This window comes from Pteropus vampyrus, unplaced genomic scaffold (genome assembly GCF_000151845.1).
Source record: "Pteropus vampyrus isolate Shadow unplaced genomic scaffold, Pvam_2.0 Scaffold189, whole genome shotgun sequence".
NCBI classification, from domain to species: Eukaryota; Metazoa; Chordata; class Mammalia; order Chiroptera; family Pteropodidae; genus Pteropus; species Pteropus vampyrus.
In genome coordinates, this window is record NW_011888970.1 from 813,000 (window position 1) to 829,163 (window position 16,164).

Consider the following 16,164-nt stretch of genomic DNA (forward strand, 5'->3'; position numbering starts at 1 on the left):
ACGTGGGACGTGTAAGAACACACGTGGGACGTGCAGAGCTCGGCACCACCACAGCTTCGCACACCGCCCGGGGTCTCGGGTAAGGGGGATGACTGCACTCAGGACACACACCCCCAACCTGGGACACGGGCTCGCACGACAGTCAGCACCACGGCCACTGGCGTTTGCAGGGGAGGAAGCTGGCCTGGGTCACGCCCTCGCACAGGGTCCCCAGCGGCCTGGGGAGGAACCGAGTTCAGCCCACGGCCTGTGGCTCACCTGGAGAGCAGGTGCCAGCGGACAGTCTGCAAAACACACTGTCTGGAGACTTTGGGACCACAGCACTTTTGGGGCAGGTGGGGGTGACGGCAGCTGTGGGAGCTCTGGTGGGGCTGGGGAACTTCGACCAAACAGGCGGACGGGCAGGGGCCACTGAGGCCCACGTAGGGTGCTCAGAGTTAGGGTTCCATTACTGCCAGTCTCGGGGTATAGCACAGCATTTGGGGTTCCAAAAGGTAGGAGCGTCCCACCGGCCTCTCCAACAATCTTCAAGTTGCTGCGGTCACAGCAAGAGAAAGGACGGGGTGGCTTCAAGCATGGCCGGAGGGACAGGCTGGACTGCAGGACAGGGCGTTCACGGGTACTTATGGCATGAGCCTGGGGTAACACTTAGCAAGGCTGTGTGGACAGGCGCTGGGCACCCGCTACCCCAAACACTGCAGTGGATGACGCCCTTCCTGCCCCCTCCGCCCACAAACTCCGGATGGAGCTCGGTCCATCTGGAGCGGGAGACGGACCAGAACCGCCACGTCGCTGGTGAGGCCTGTCCTCTGTGTGGCACGCTGCCCCACGGACGCCGGGCGTCTGGGCAGAGAGGAAGCCCTTTGGGGGTCTCCCACGTGCACTCACAGCACCGACAGGCACGGCAAGCGGGCTGGGAGGAGGAGGAGAAACACCCAGGCGGAGTTAACCCGGCTTGCTGCAGCCATGTCTGTGCTACCCACCACGCTGGAAACGGGGCGGCCACGGCCGCGGGCCTGAGCCGTGGATGTCACGCACTTCTAATTAAGTTAAATTTAAATTGCCATGTGTGGCTGTGGCTACCAGTGCAAATCTCAAAAAATTATAACTTTCGACGTAAAGGCTATTTCTGGCTTCACGAGAAAGAGGTGCCTGCTAATTTAAACGGACATATGAACAACCGGGACAAGCGAAGCCACTGCTGAGTCGAGACCTCACCCTCCCGTTTGTTTGCGAAGGCGCCCGGCCGAGCCCTCCGCCCAAGGTGGCCGTCCATCAAGAAGTGCCGCAGGAGGCACGGTGACAGCTCCATGCGGCGGCCAGTGCCCGCCGAGCAGCAGCGCTGCCTTTTCGAGACGGAATACTGATGTTCCAGCAAGTGACCAAAGCACAACTCACCGTGGACGAGGGGAGGGCACGGGGGTGGGGGGGGGGGTCTTAGCAAGTCTGGGTGAAATCAAGGGGGGATCTTTTGGAAAATGAGTCATTTATCGGACCCTGTGAAGCCCCGCCGCCCCACGTGAGCAGCCCCGAGCAGTGATGCTGATGAGCTCTGCGAGCACCGCGCGGCATCTGCCGCCCGCAAACCAGCACACAAACCAACCGTGACTACTTCCTGCCGTGGGGAAACGAACTGGCTGAAAGCCAATGAACGCGTATTTAAAATAAAACCTTATTTGTGAAGGAACACCACATTAACTAGAAAATGAGGTCATCATACACAAGACTCAAGGTTTTTTCTAAGTCTGAGATCGCAGACTTTGAAATGCAGCCTCTCAAAGGTGCGTTTCCAAACGCCGGTCCACTGCCCGCCTCTCAGGTTGCTCGCCCCCGAGGGAGGGAGGGCGCGGCCGCCTGTCCAGGACCACGGTGCCGCCTGCCCTGCTGGCACGACTCCTCCCCCTCCCTCTGCAGCGCCTGCCACGGGAGCGCCCTCCCTGGCCCTGCCTCTGCCCCCTGCCCGACAAACAGGCCGTGGCCCTCGTCTCCCCGTGCAACTGCTGTGCCCACCTTACTCCGAAGGTCAGGCCCCCCCAAATCCGACTTGCACCCCACACCAGCTCCGTCTGACCCTCGGCAGGCCCTTCGTGCTGACCCGCTGCCTGAGCAGGCGCCACCTGCGTCTGCCACCTGGGGGGGTCTCCGGCCCACGAAGGGGTTGAGCGGGCTGCTCGGGGCCCCGCGGTGGTCCTGGTGGGGGTGCTCGCGTGCACCCGCATGAATGTGGTTTCATGGTCACTGGGTGAGAAACAGGCTTCCAATTCACATCCCAAAGAGCCTCGGACGTGACAGGCTCAGTGAACGGGCTGGTTTCAATTTCCTTTCCGAACTCTTCCTGCACCTGTGACCTTGGCAGGATCGTTAACTTGAAAAAATTACATTATCTAAAACGCGTCCTGAAGCCCGTCGGTATGTGAATGAGCACATGACGACTCAAAAGGGTGTAATTCAAGACTCTGATCTCTCCTCATTTTTTATAACGCCCCCCCATATGGTAATAGCACATATGCGGATTTCTAAGTACTCCTCACATACATGCCTTTATAAACTCACGCACTGCTTAGAAACTTAACCTACTGCCATCGCGTGCCCGCGTCAGTAAACGCACTTCAGACACCAATTAAATAAAACCATGCCCAACGCGTCAGCTCCTCCTCCCAACACACCCATCAACGGGACCAAGCAAACAGCAGTGCAGAAGCTGAGCCAGTGCGCGTGGGGGTCTGGGGTTTAGCAAAGGGGACCCCGTAGATCAGCAGGAAACCATGGGTGATGTAGTGAATTGTGCTGTGTCTAGCTATATGCTCCTCAAGCTGGAGTAAACGACAAGTGGGCCGATTAAAGTGGACAAAGAGAAAAAACGTTGGGATGCTGGTGACAAAAAGCTAACACAGACTAGCAGAGCCAGGGACAGAGAGCCAGGGAAAATGAGCCGCAAAGGTGGTTTGCGGGGGCAGGCGTGTGTGTGTGCACAGTGCCATGAAACCTACGAAGTTACTCAGCTTCAGTTATAATTAAAACATGTACGTTAGACCGAACAGATACTGTTTTCCACTAACCAGACCGACAAGAATTAAAGGCTGCTGCTAAGTGAATGGGAGGGGCGCGGGGAAAGTCATTTTCACACCCCCGTGGAGGTGAACAAAAGCTAACTTAGTGGTATCTGAAATCAAAAGGCAACGCAGGTCAGCATTCCGCCCCTGAAGGGCGTGCACAGGCCTGGGAAGCGGCATTGCTGAGCAGCCCGGTTACCACAGCAACCCAGGCACCCTGCACTTCCGCCAGCAGGGGACAGGTGACCAAGTCACGGCACACGCAGACCGGCTCCATCTAAGGGCTGACGTCTGAAAGGACTGATGGTCACACACCCAGTGAGTGTCTGACACCACGGACCACGCTGAGCGGGGGGCCCCACTGTGAGCGAGCACCTGAGGTGCCAGCGTGACGCAGAGGGTGCGGTCCCACCACTGATGCCTTAGTCCACCCTGGATACATCCACACAGGAATGGATGCGGCAGGTGCACACGTGGAACGTTATTCGCTTTACAAAGGAAGGACGGCCTTTGAAGTGAGACGAGCTGGCCAGGAGGACCAACACTGCGTGCCCTCCCGTACCTCGGGGACCTAGCGTCAGCCATCGACAGAGCAGAGGGGCTGGGGAGGGCTGGGTGTTCAGTGAGGGGAGTGTCACTTTGGGAACGTGAAGCGGTCTGGGGGTGGATGGTGGTGACGGCCCTGTGTGCTTAAGGAAGGTGAAAAGCGCGTCTGTGATACACGAATAAAAAACAATACAACATTGGCACTTCCCTAGGAGTGGAAAGAACGGAACACGCGAGCAGGAAGCGGTCTGCCCGTCATCTCATGCCGCCCCGACATCTGGCCTTTCTGCAATCGCACAAGCACGGCGTCTTACAAAGCAAAGCGAAGGTGGACGCCCTCTCTAAGGCAGGCCCGCTCTGGGACCAGCAGGCTCGCCAGGCTCCCAGCCAGGCTTCTCAACACTCCCCACGCCGCCTGCCTGCGTCTGCTGGGATGGGCCTGGGGTGCCGCCTGCCTTCTGGGCAGGGCCAATCCCCTCTTTTCCTCACCCGAGGCGTGAGGGAGCGCCAAGTCTCAATCCCTCCAGACGCCAAAATTCTGCACTGGTGACGTGGGGTCAGGATGTGCCAGTGCCCACGGAACTCATTTATGACAACCGCCAACTCAAGTGTTTCTGTTCCAGAGCAATTAAGGACATCTGTCGCCATCTGCTACCAGCACCACGCTTCGGGGGGGATTGTGCAGCGGCCACCATCTCCCCCACCAGACCCTTGGGAACAGGGATCCGGCGATCGAAACTGGAAGCGTGAGCAGTCATTTCCATGTGTCACTCAGAATACACCCTGACAGGGAAGGTGGGCGACGCCGTGCAGGAAGGTGACGGGAAAAGCAGCCACCTTGTGCTTACAAGGACAGAATTCCAGTGGCTGTGACAAGGTGACACCCAGACTGGGAAACTGTGGATTACTGACGAATGATTGTGGCTATGACTGAATTTTCAGTAAAACACAACTGGAAAGTATAGATGCAGCCACGTAACATAATCAGTTACAGCATCTACGTACGCAGATGTCCTCTAATGAAGCCCTTCACTGCATAAATGACATCGAAACAGTAACAGAAACGAACACAGCCCACGCCCCGCTCCCCGCAGCAGCCCGGCTTTCTCGGGCTCCCCAACCACAGAGGAGACGTTTGCCTCCCCCGCCCCCACACCGCGCCTCACAGGCGTGTCAGTGGCCACCTCTGGCTGCTGCGTATTTAACTCCCGTGGTGGCGCAGAGGCCTCTCCCGAGCTAGGGAGTGACTGCAGGTGTTTTCGTGGCTGCAGAGAGGCCAATGCGGGCCGCCTGGGTGACACAGCGGTGCGGTGTCCCGTGGCCTGGCACTCAAGCAGGACCTGGAGCAGCAATCAGGGCCCACACCGCCACTCACAGTGGACATGAGCTGCCCACACGGACACTCACTGCTCTTCCCGGCGGGTGTCTAGCTATTATTTTTGAGGACTCCTGCCAGATTTGAGAATCTCGGACTGACTCTGGAGGCGAGAGCTAACTCGGCCTAAAGCAGAATGCTGAAAATCTGAGCCCCACGGAGCACCACGCCACGGGGCTACACGCTGCACGATCAGCGTGGAAGAACAGCCCCAGGCTCTGAGAGATGGCGTCGTAACTACAGTACGAAAGCGTGGGGCCCGTGCTGGCCGAGGGCACGAGGCAGCTGCACAGGACACTGGGGACAGCTGGAGAAATGGCACGGGCACTGCTCCAAGAAGCCCTGACGGGTGGCCTGTTCTGACCCCATCTGAAGGGAGGGGACGGCCAGAGGGACTGTCCACTCACACAGCTTAGGAACAAGCCGAGAGGACCCGTCCCCTCTTGAGGGGAGGTGATGGGGACCACGCTGCCGTGTTTCCAGTGAAAGCACGTGGCCCCGCGTGAGACTGCCATGAGTGTGAGCTCGACGATGGGGCCTGCACGTCTCCCACAGGCCCTGCGAGGGAGCCCAGTGCGGGGCCTGCCAGCCCGGGGCCCAGAGGCCTGCGTCTCCAAAGCACCCAGGACTTGGGGCGGGGGAGTGTGCCAGAGTCCCCAACCCCAGCTGCAGGGCCAGAGGCGATTCCAAGCAGAGGAGGGCTCTGCCGACAGCCCGGCTCAGGCCACACGGCATCCACCACCGTGTCCCCTCCCTGCTGCCCGCCTGCGTGAGCCCACCTCTGCGCTGAAAGGTGCCTCCTCGACTTTCCCGGCGTCTGCCTCCGGCAGAGGGTTTTTTAAGGTCTGTAAGAATAAAGCCGCTTTCCTTTTACGCTCTGCTTGAAGCTGCTTCTCCTTGGACTCCTTCGACGCCTGGGCCAGCTTTTCCCTGGCGGCAGCTGCCAGTCGGTCCTCCAGCTTTTGCTTTGCTTAAGGAATAAACAAAGTAAAAAGTGACGTTTACAGCAAGTAGTGTTTTGTAAATACATTGCTACCTTAATTTTCACAGGCAGTAATAGGATCACGAAAAACGAAATGATTTTAAAAGATAAACAAGATACAAATTTCAGAACAAACAAAACGAGCAAAACGAATTTTGAGAGTTGCTTATAACGCTCATTATTAGTACTTTTACGTTTCACTTTCAAAGTCAAAGTCAGAAAGTTGCTGGGCTTCCTCCCACCCTAGTGGAAGCTGGGGCACCGGAAGCCTGGGAATGGCTGTCAGAAACAGGCACCAGGCATCCCTCCCAGGCGGGCGCTCCGGGCGTGTCCTACTGCAATGGCCTGACACGCCCGCCGCTGGTTGCGCCCAGCGAGTGCAGGCCCAGATGCGCGCGGTGAGCATAGCTCACTTTTGGGGCGGGAGGTGGGGGGGTGGGGCGCAACCGCAGCACAAGGCCAGGTCTCGACAGGAAGGCATCCTGTGGTTAAAGATCGGCCTTTATAAACGCTGCCTGCTCTGCTGATGTCTACACAGAAAAGGCCATTTACGAAAACCAGTCAGAATAAAGATGAGGAACGTACTCAGCAGTGAGCTCCTCAGAGTGGGGTGCGCGCTGTTTTAGAGTGGGGGGGCTGCGGGACGGCCCACACGCACCGCTGGCCGTGGGCAGAGGGGCGGTGGCCACGTCGTGACCCACGAGGATGAGCCCAGCAGCCTTGCACGGGGCGTCACCACGGCCGCACACCACACAAGGCCACCACCCACGCATGGAGGGCCCGCCCTCAGGCACTGGCATCCACTGCTCTTGAGCGCTGGGGACCCACAGCTCTGCCCCTTTAGGGCCCTGCAGGAAGAGGCGCACGGCTCCCACCCGGCTCTGACACCGGAGGCTGGCCGGCAGTCGCAGTGTTGCTGGCCGAGGGGTGGCCATCATCGGCACGTTCCCTGCAGGGGCCGAGTGCCGGACAGACCTTGCTTCGCCTCCAGCTCCTCCGGGGTCAGCTGCGGCCGCTTCTCCTCCACCACCACGCAGGGCGGGGCCTCGGCCGGGGCGGCGCTGGGCGTCCCACTGGGGCCCTCCCGGCCCTCCCGGCCCTCCTCGTCGTCATCGCTGTCGTCGTCCAGCTTGACTCGGTTTTTCTCCAGGGGAAGCAGGTCGTTTTCTTTGGCCTTGATGGCAAAGCTTATAGGAGCGAACGACGCTGTTGAGAGAGAAGGAAGACGGTGACGCGCTGCAGGGGACGGAGCCCCCGCCTCTCGAGCGTCACGCAGAGGGAGGCGCAGCCCGGCGGGTGGACCTCGGTTGAGGCGGGACCGAGGCACAAGCCGGGCAGGTGGCCATCCTCGGGGCTCGGCACAGCGGAGTCTGCACACGCTGGCACACGATGCGACTCCATGACAAAAAGGTATTCATAAAAAACCTCAACTCGCCTTTTCTCACAAAGTTACAGCATCTGTCCTTCACTTGGCAGACACCTGGCGCGGTGCTGCCTGCCTCGTGCTGGGCACTGCCACTGTTCCCCACACCTGTGAGACCTTTGCAGGCTGTGCCCCACCTCGTCATCCAGCCACTTGGCCGGCGTGTCACCTCTGAACAAGCCTTGCCCTCAGACCCGAGGCCTCAGCTTGGGGTCGCAGCCCTGTCTCTGGGACTCCCATTCGACGCGACACCCGCTTAAACAGCAGCTCCTTGGTCCTGCCGGGGCGCTGCCTGTTGCCCGTGAGTCCAAACACGCGGCCCTCTGCTAACGTGCCTGCCTCAGCTCTCGTTTCTCAGTTGGCCGCTGCCACGTCCGTCCGTCCGTCCTGGCTGAGCTAAAACTCCTTCCGCGAACGTAACAGGTAACAAAATGGAGCGAGCGGGTCCTGACTGGTGGAGGAGCTCAGGGACTCGCTTGGGCAGATCAAACGGCCTTCAGCGGCACGGCAGCGCACGCGTAAACGCGTCCAGAGGTCTGAGGGATGCGAAGCGGCAGCGCACGCGTAAACACGTCCAGAGGTCTGAGGGATGCGAAGCACTGCTTGGAGCACTCGCTGCGTTTTCCCTACACTGCCAGAAGAGGCCGGTCGATAAACGCACAGCTATGAGGAGCTCACCTCCAGACGGCCTCGGATCCCAAGGCAGGGCGTGCTAGCAGCCCGGGCACCCCGCCCCCCCGCCCCCCCTGCAGGCCGTCGCCAAGGCCGACCGGCCACGCACCTTTTACCAGCTTCCCGTCCAGGACGGCTTTGCTGGACGGCGCCTCCTTCTTCGCCCCTGAGCCGCCTCTTCCTCCCGCGTCGGCCGCGTCCTCCGCCCCACCGTCCTCCCCAGCGTCACTCGGCTTTTCAGGAGCAGACTCTGCAGGAGCGTCTTCTGGTGTGGACACAGCCTGCAGGGACGGAACGTGACCATGAACTGTCCCGCAAGGAAACACGTGGCTGTCAGAAAAAAACACCCCCAGCACTGCAGCCCTGCCGCCTCGGTCACACGCACGGCCTGCTTTTCCGTCCGCGTCACTGGTCCCTGACACCGCAGAGTGGACGGGGGCGGGCAGAGCGGCTTCCCCCTGGAAGCACATCGAGCGCCCCACAGCCCTGCACTGCTGGGAACCAGTGCCCACTGGCCATCCTTCGGGGGTCGATGAATGAGCAAACTTTGGAGCAAATTACGCACCTCGCCTGAGAATGGCTCAGTTTTCTTTCATTTGAACAGTCAGAGATGGAAATGTGCAGAAACCCACTGACAAGCAAGGCCCCTCTCTGCCTTGCCATCGCTACCGAGACAAGTTTAAAAGCGTCAGGGGGTCCACGTGACTGTGGACAGGCGAGGGGAGGCAGAAGGGGACAGGGCGGGAACAGACGCTCCCTACAGGCACGTGGACCACGTGTGGGTGGGACGCCCGCAAGGAGAAGAGCAGAGGGAGCGGCCGGCAGGCAGTGCCGGGGGACAAAGGTGCCCGCCGTGGACAGCAGCCGTGCGAGCACCCCGCAGACACTGATGTGTGTTCACACAGCAGCGTGGTGTGCGGCTACCAGCAAAAGCAGCTAACACAGCCAACCCAAACGTCGGTGCCTGCAAAGACGAGTTTTTCTTAGAACACGGACAAATGATCGTCAATGAACTACGAAAATGGATGACAGTTCTCAGCAGATTTAAAAAGAGTTTCGATTCTGAGAGAAGGGAAAAGTTGAAGGCGGCACAGGCTAGGGTGCGTCGCACCTGAAAGCAGGCATAAAACCAGCAGCCCTTTACGCCGAGAGTGGGCGGTCCCCTCCGTGCCCAGAGTGGGGAGGGGACTACGCCCCTGAGAGCTGCGCCCCTGTGCACAGGTACCTGCGCGCTGTCGCCCCCCTCCTTCTGCACGAAGAATTGCTTCTTGAACTCGTAGTAAGCATTGTACTGGTGCCACGGCTGCAGGAACTCGAACCTGGGGACACGAAAGGTGGACAAGGCATCAACAGGACAACGCGCAAGCGGCAGAGGCAGCCCCTGCTGACCAGACACTGCTCTGTATGCTGCACAGTGACTGCAGAATGACCGCGACAGCTCCTCGCAGGAGCGAGGGTGAACCACGCCCCCGTGACACAGATGGAACCGCAGACGCCACCTCACGTCCTCGTTTTACTCCCCGAGGCACAGAACGTTACGTGGTTCAAAAACAACAGAAAGAAGATGTGTCTAAATTTCCACAGCAGGTTGCTGAAGAGCACAAACCCCGGCCTTTTATTTCAAGTAGCTTCAACACTGTTACTTAAAAAATCAAAACAAACTGAAACAAACTAAACGAACAAAAAACAGGGAATGCAATAAAAAACCCACTCCGACGCTAAGTAATTTAACCAAGTAATCATAAGACGTGTTTATCTGAACACATGAGAATTAAAAACATTAAAAAGAATCGTGTGTCTAGATTTAAAAAAAAAAAGCAGCTGAGCGTAACCTCCAACAGCACCTACGTAAGCTACATAAAGTTCGCCTCACCTTTGATCATTCTTGGCACGAACGCTGGTCTCAAACTTGAGGCCGTTCCTAGCCACGTACTCGGCCAGCTTGTCGATGACGGGCTGGATGTCAGGGGGCGGAGGGATGATGGCGGCCACGGGAGCAAGTGCACTGCAGACAAGAGCCCCGTCACTCACGGTCAGACCGCCTCCGTGACATCGCCCGCACGTGCTCAGCTCACAGCACGCAGGAGCTGCTTATCCGAGGGTGGCTTGTCCCACAGAACGTGCACCAACCCGGTGAAAGCGGACAAAACGTCACTGTCGACGGTGACAGCGGGGCTGCACCGAAAAGGACACCGAAGCCATACAGACGGGTCCTGTCCCTGACACTTCCTTGCAGCACGCACTGTTCTCAGAAGCGACCGAGAACGAGCGTGGGTTTTGTTAAAGAGACAGCGGCTGGCTCGGCTCAGCACCCTTCCCTGCGCGTCCGCCTGTCCTGGCGGGATCAGGAAGTGGTCACTTCTGTGGAACACCCGAGAGTTTTGTCAGGTCTCCAGGGGGCCCCTTCCCAGCCTGTGCTCCCCAGTGCCTCCCACTATGTGCCGGGGACACGGGTGCTCCTCGGTCCGCGGCATGGGGCCACGACGCACGCCCCATGACGGTCACCACGCTGCCATCTCTGTTATCCTTCCACCTGCCAACGGCTTTGAGAGTCACTTCCGTCAGTGGCACGGAATCTGCGGCCTCACTCCCTCCCCGGGGCTGGTGGCGTGGGGGCCCCTGCGGGCTCTCCTCCAAGTGCTCGGGCTGCACCGAGGCCCGTTTGCCACGACGGCCTCCGCCGCCCTGGCCACCCTGCACCCTCGGGACATGCTCGGGGAACGGACCCCCCTTGTGACCCAGGGGGCCTGCGGGAGGGGAGCGCACCTTGTGGTGATGGTGGTGGTGGCGGTCACCCCACTACTCGTCTCCGCCGTGGTTGGGGGTGGTGGCGGCGTGGTCCCGGGGGGCGGCGGGGCGGTGGCCGCCACTCCACTGGTGCTGGACACGGCCACCCCGGCCGGCAGGGTGCTGTAGTAGGTGGCTACGTCGACGCCCGGCGGGGGCGGTGCCAGGCAGTAGGTGCCATCCGGCAGCATGTAGTAGCTGTAGTACATGGCCGCCACCGTCGCTGTGGAAAGACACGGTTTGCCGAGTGAGGGGGTAAAGGACAGGGACGCAGGAAGAAAGGGACCCCTTCCAAATGCAAGGTCGCCTCCGGCCACTTTCGACCACATCGTTTTCTGTATTTTTCTGATACGAGAAAGGCTGCCCAGTGACACGCATCGGGAGAACCAGGCGGCACCCACACGGCCAGACAGCCGCCCAGCAGGGGCCTTCCGAGACAAGCCTTGTTTCCCCCGGCTTTGGGGGCGCAGCAATGAGAGCCGTCTCCCTGAGCGGCCAAGGCAACCCGCAGTGCGAGCAGGCGCGGCGGACCCCCTGCGGACCCCCTGCTGGTCTCCCCGCTGACACGCGCCCTCCTGCCTTCCTCTCCAGCCCTTGCTTTCCCCGGGAGGCTTTCACGGTGGGCTGGCCGCATCCGCGACGAGGGGCGGTGCTCTCTAGTCACTGCCCCCTCCCCCCCGGCCAGCTGTAACTTCTGTAGGGGGTTCCGCGGGTCGAGGGTGTTTGGGGCTCCGCTATCACGTACTGTACAGTAGCTTCCTAGACGCTCTGGGCACATGCGCAAATATCTGTAGGACGGCCGCCCACTGTTTCAACAATGAAAGGCCCTGTACGTTTATTCATTTTTGGGGGTGGAGAGACATTCAAAACCAGTAAAACCACAGAAAATTCAATGATCTCATTAAGAATTTTAATTTCTAGTCCTGTTGCAGTTAGGTCATTGGTTCTAATTATATAAACAATTTGCTCGTCATTAGGGATAGGGAGATTTTTGTAATTTAGAAATTTTATTTTGACTTTCAATTCACTTTAAAACAAAAACATTCACGAATAGTGAAAGCTTTACATCCACCACAGTCTCCAGCACCGTATGCTCCACAGGAAAACGCCAGCGGCCTCCGGCATCAGGTCGCGAGGCCGGCGTGCCCACGCGTGCTGCGGGCGCCCCGCCACAGTTAGCGACTCCGTGTTTATCAGTTATATGCGGACGGACCCCCAAGTCGCTGCTCCTACCTGACGGTGCACACCAACCACGGCCACACGTTAGCACCCCACATTTCTACACCAAGAGATGTGGCCCCAATATTCTCCCCCGTAACCTTCAGCACAGAAACATTCAAGTGACCCATCTGAGGAAGTGGGGAGAGCGCGATGAGACTGCCTGACGTGGGCGCAGAGCAGGGCCTGATGCTGGGGGCGGGGAGGTGCTGGCTCCATAATCCCAGCACTCAGCACACGGCATCTGTCAGATGGACAGGCAAATATGGTAGTTCAAATGTAACCTTTCCTAACCAATGAGGGGTCCGAAAACATCACGTGCTGCTTATAAGACACAACAATGCCCCTGACAGAATGACACCCCCAGGTCACCAGACTACTCAGGTCCTTCTTCACCCCCTGGGCAGAGTGCCACTGAGGGGAAAATGACGTGGCATCAGTGACACCAGAGCATAAGCCCAGCCTCCCACAGGGAACGCCCCCGGTGCAGCCCCAAGTCTCTGGGTGGCAAGACAGCTACTGCCCACTCCACAGTGTCAGCTCTCAACGAAAGACCCTGTGTCCTGTCCTGGATGGTCGGGCTCTTGCCTACGAAAAGCCAAAACACACTGTAAATTGTAGCCACGACCAATGAGACATGAATTCATAGAAGCAAGTGTACAATTAAGTTTTAACTTGCAGTACATGTTATGCAATTGCAACTTAATCCATTCTTTATGTGACAAACAGACTGTTCTTGAATTCGGCAAGGAAACCACAGGGTTTAGTGAGGTGACCATGTGCCTAATTTGCTGGCACTTGAGGGCACGAGGACCTGGTGCCAGTGCTGCCTCCTTTGGGTGCACCTATGGCAGATGGCACCTCCTGCAGTGTCTTCTGCCTGCCCTGAACCCCTTAGGCTGTACCTCCTTGTACCACCCCCACCCAGGGAGGCCCCTGCTCGGCTTTCCTGTGCACCTGCCACCTCGGGGCTGCTGGCACAGGTGAGGACCCGAGAGATCAAGGCGGTAACAGCAAGGACAGGCCGCCCGCAGCTCGGGGTGCACAGCAGGCACTTGACAAGCACGTGCCGAGTGGGGCCGGCTGATGGCCAGGCCCAGCGGGGCTGGGCTGATCCATGGTGAGCGAGAAGCCCGGGTTCCCGGCGCCCGCCACCACAGGGCCGTGAGCTGAGACGCCTTCGAGTGAGCGTCGGCTCAGGGATTCTCACCGCCAATGACCGTTGCGCCTCACTGACCAGGCCATGGGGAGAACGCACAGGGCTGGTGCGCTGATCCCCGGGCCCTGAGCGTCAAAGGGCGCCCACCGGTCGGGCAGCGCTGGGCTCCCAGGACACCGCGCTCCTCACTGGGCTCGCTACTGTCCAGCGTTTGCTCCTGGAGTTTCCAAGAGGGGACTGGGCTTCACGGAACGTCAAGCGCTGATGTGACTTAACTAATGAACAAACATCAGCGCACCACGATCACCACCTACTACCAGGAATTTCGATGGGCACCGACTTTTCCTAAGGGCAAGTGCGGGAAAATCTGCTGCCTCAGGAGGAAGGCGCGCCCTTAAGTGGCCTCAGAGATGTGCGGCGACCGCCCACCCACAAGCTGAGGGCTCTGCCTGATTGCCCCCCACCAGCCTCTAGTTGGCTGGCTTCTGGCCACAACCTTAGCCACTCACTATGGTTCCACATGAGCTTCATCTCAGCACCTCTTAAAATGGAACCTGAGCACCGAAGGGCTTCTTGAGGATCGGAGGCCGGTGTGTGACCCCACCATGGAGGAGCCCGTACAGGGAAGGTGCATGACCCGTCTGTGTACAGACGGAAGGAGCTTCACCGAGGTCGAGACCACACTGGTATCGCACCGTGGCACCAGCTGGGCAGGCTCCCACCTGCCCCCCGCCGCCTGCTGCTACAGCACCCCACCCCGCTCCTGGCCAGCGGTCACCTGCACCGGACCACCAGTCTCCAGCGACGCGCGGCACTGCTTTCTGAGTTCCTGACTTTAGACCGTACGTGTACGTGGCCGGTGTCTGCTTGCTGTCTCGGGCGTCCCAGGACGGAAGGGACTTTGCTCGCTGCTGTTCCCACATGGCCTGGCCACGACGCCGACATGAAAGCACAGGTCGCACGCGAACGAATGAGACTGACATGCCTGAGGCTCCTCAGCGGCAGCAAAGGCAGCTACGACGTGGTGGCCCAGAACCTTCCGAATCTTAAGGACAATATTCAACCACAATTCTAGCCCCTCCAAACTACCTACCAAATGGAAGAACAGAATTCGGGCATTTTCAGACAAGCCAGGAGTTTTTAAAAAATGTCTTCCCGGGTACCCTTTGTTAGCGAGCTACTAGAAGATGTGCTCCAGCATAAAAACAGGTGTAAACAAGCAAGCCAGGAGACACAGGCACGGACACGGACGGGGAAGCCCTGACGAGAAGTCACAGGAAAACGCAGCCACTCCCAGCGGCAGCAGGGCCGCCACCTGCAAACCATGCCACGGCCACTGCCAGAGGTAAGGGCGGGGCAGCCACGCCCAAGGCTTGCTCAGAGACGGCCACACTGCAGGCTCCCCGCTGGGCACAGAAGCAGCTCTGCCTGGGGCTGCCGGGGACAGCGCCAGCTGGACGCCTGTCACGCAGGCTGTAAAGCGCGGCCGGGCCTGGAGGATGAGCACGCTCAGTCAGCCAGCCCGTCCTGTCCTGTGCCCTCTTGAATTCTGATTACAAAATAGAAGTGTGAGTATATTAGTTAAAATCACAAAGTAACCAAAACTGAAACTTAACATGTAACATGGGTAAACTGGGGGAGTGAGAAGGGGTTTAATGGGGGCACAAGTGAGCTGAACTGTCATCTGTCGTAGTAGGAAGATGTCGCGGAAAATGGGCAGCTGACAAATCCAGAAACTGGTATTCAGAGGTGTGAAGGTAATCATCAAAAACTCAAAAACAAAAGTTAAAAATAAACATTTGAAATAGTATCTCTGAATTACCTTAAAACAATACTTCATCCTAATTATCATCAGAGATGAGGAGCATCTTCTATTTATCCCATTCTGGCTCAGGGCACGGAGTTTATTCACGTCACTTGGTCTGTCTGCCCGTCCGCCTCGTACGCCAAGGACAGACCCACAGTCAAACAACCCAAACTCCTTAAAACGCCAGGTCCACAGCTGCTACGAGCAAGAACACTGCTCCCCCCACCCCCAGCCCGTACACGCAAATCCGCTGCGCTCACCACACGCGGTCTAAGCACGCTCACAGTGAGGGAGAAACCCCGAGACCGTGAAGCACGGTGACCGGCGGCTCTGCTGACGGGCCTCACGGCCGAGGCGCATGACAAGACAGGGCTTCGCCCGTGGGTCACCATGGCTACCCTGTCCGACTCACCTCCTACGCCCCCACACCCCAGTGTGAATGAGAAAGTCCCACACAACAGGAGGCTCGTTTTGCTCCCAGCACACGGGGGCAGGGAGAGCGGCCTGGTTCTCAGTGACACAAGGACAGCACATCTGTAAAGCTGGAAAGCCACCTGACCACATGCCACTCAGGATTGTGGCCGGTGTTTAAAAGGGATCTCTCTGTAGCAAATAAACTTTCCTCGAGAAGAACCTGCCCCTCGCCACGGCTTACAGACTTCGCCAGCGACCCTCATGCATAAAAGTTTGAACTTTTAATGCTGGGGTTTTGGGGGCTTGTCACATGGGTGACCAAAGCCGAGGCGTAAGCACGTGCCCAGCACCTCACCGTCGGGAGAAGCAGAGCTGCGGAGGCGCCGGGAGGGGCCTGGCAGGCGGGGCGGGGAAGTGGGCCTCGACCTCGCTGGAGGGCTGCCACGGGGCTCTGTCCCTGGCTGTGGAAGGGCGCCTGCTCTAGGAGGCCAGGTTTTCCGGAGCAGGCTGTGTTTGGAGGGCAGGTTTTCCGGAGCAGGCTGTGTTTGGAGGACAGACAAGCGTCAGAGCCAGAGCAAGCACGGACGGTGGCGGGAGGACCGGGTCTTGGTGGGGCTGACTGCGTTGGCAGGGCAGCTGTGGGTACAGATGGCAAGGCAGCCGCTGGACAGGCACCTCGCTCGTAGGTGGCAAAGAACCGGGTCCAGACGGAAGCCACCCAGCGAGCT

At 59.0% G+C, this 16,164-nt stretch overlaps 1 protein-coding gene across 3 annotated transcripts in view; it reads right to left on the reverse strand.

Annotated features, from left to right (window-relative positions):
* The window catches only part of SFSWAP (splicing factor SWAP), a 52,510-nt gene that overhangs the window by 14,512 nt on the left and 21,834 nt on the right, over positions 1 to 16,164 (reverse strand). For all 3 annotated transcript variants that reach the window (XM_011371385.2, XM_011371384.2, XM_011371386.2), the window contains exons 8-13: positions 10,818 to 11,061; positions 9,925 to 10,056; positions 9,277 to 9,370; positions 8,161 to 8,332; positions 6,932 to 7,162; positions 5,754 to 5,944 (exon numbers count right to left, since the gene is read on the reverse strand). In XM_011371385.2, coding sequence (XP_011369687.1) covers positions 5,754 to 5,944; positions 6,932 to 7,162; positions 8,161 to 8,332; positions 9,277 to 9,370; positions 9,925 to 10,056; positions 10,818 to 11,061 — 1,064 coding nt within the window. The remainder of the gene's footprint in view (positions 1 to 5,753; positions 5,945 to 6,931; positions 7,163 to 8,160; positions 8,333 to 9,276; positions 9,371 to 9,924; positions 10,057 to 10,817; positions 11,062 to 16,164) is intronic.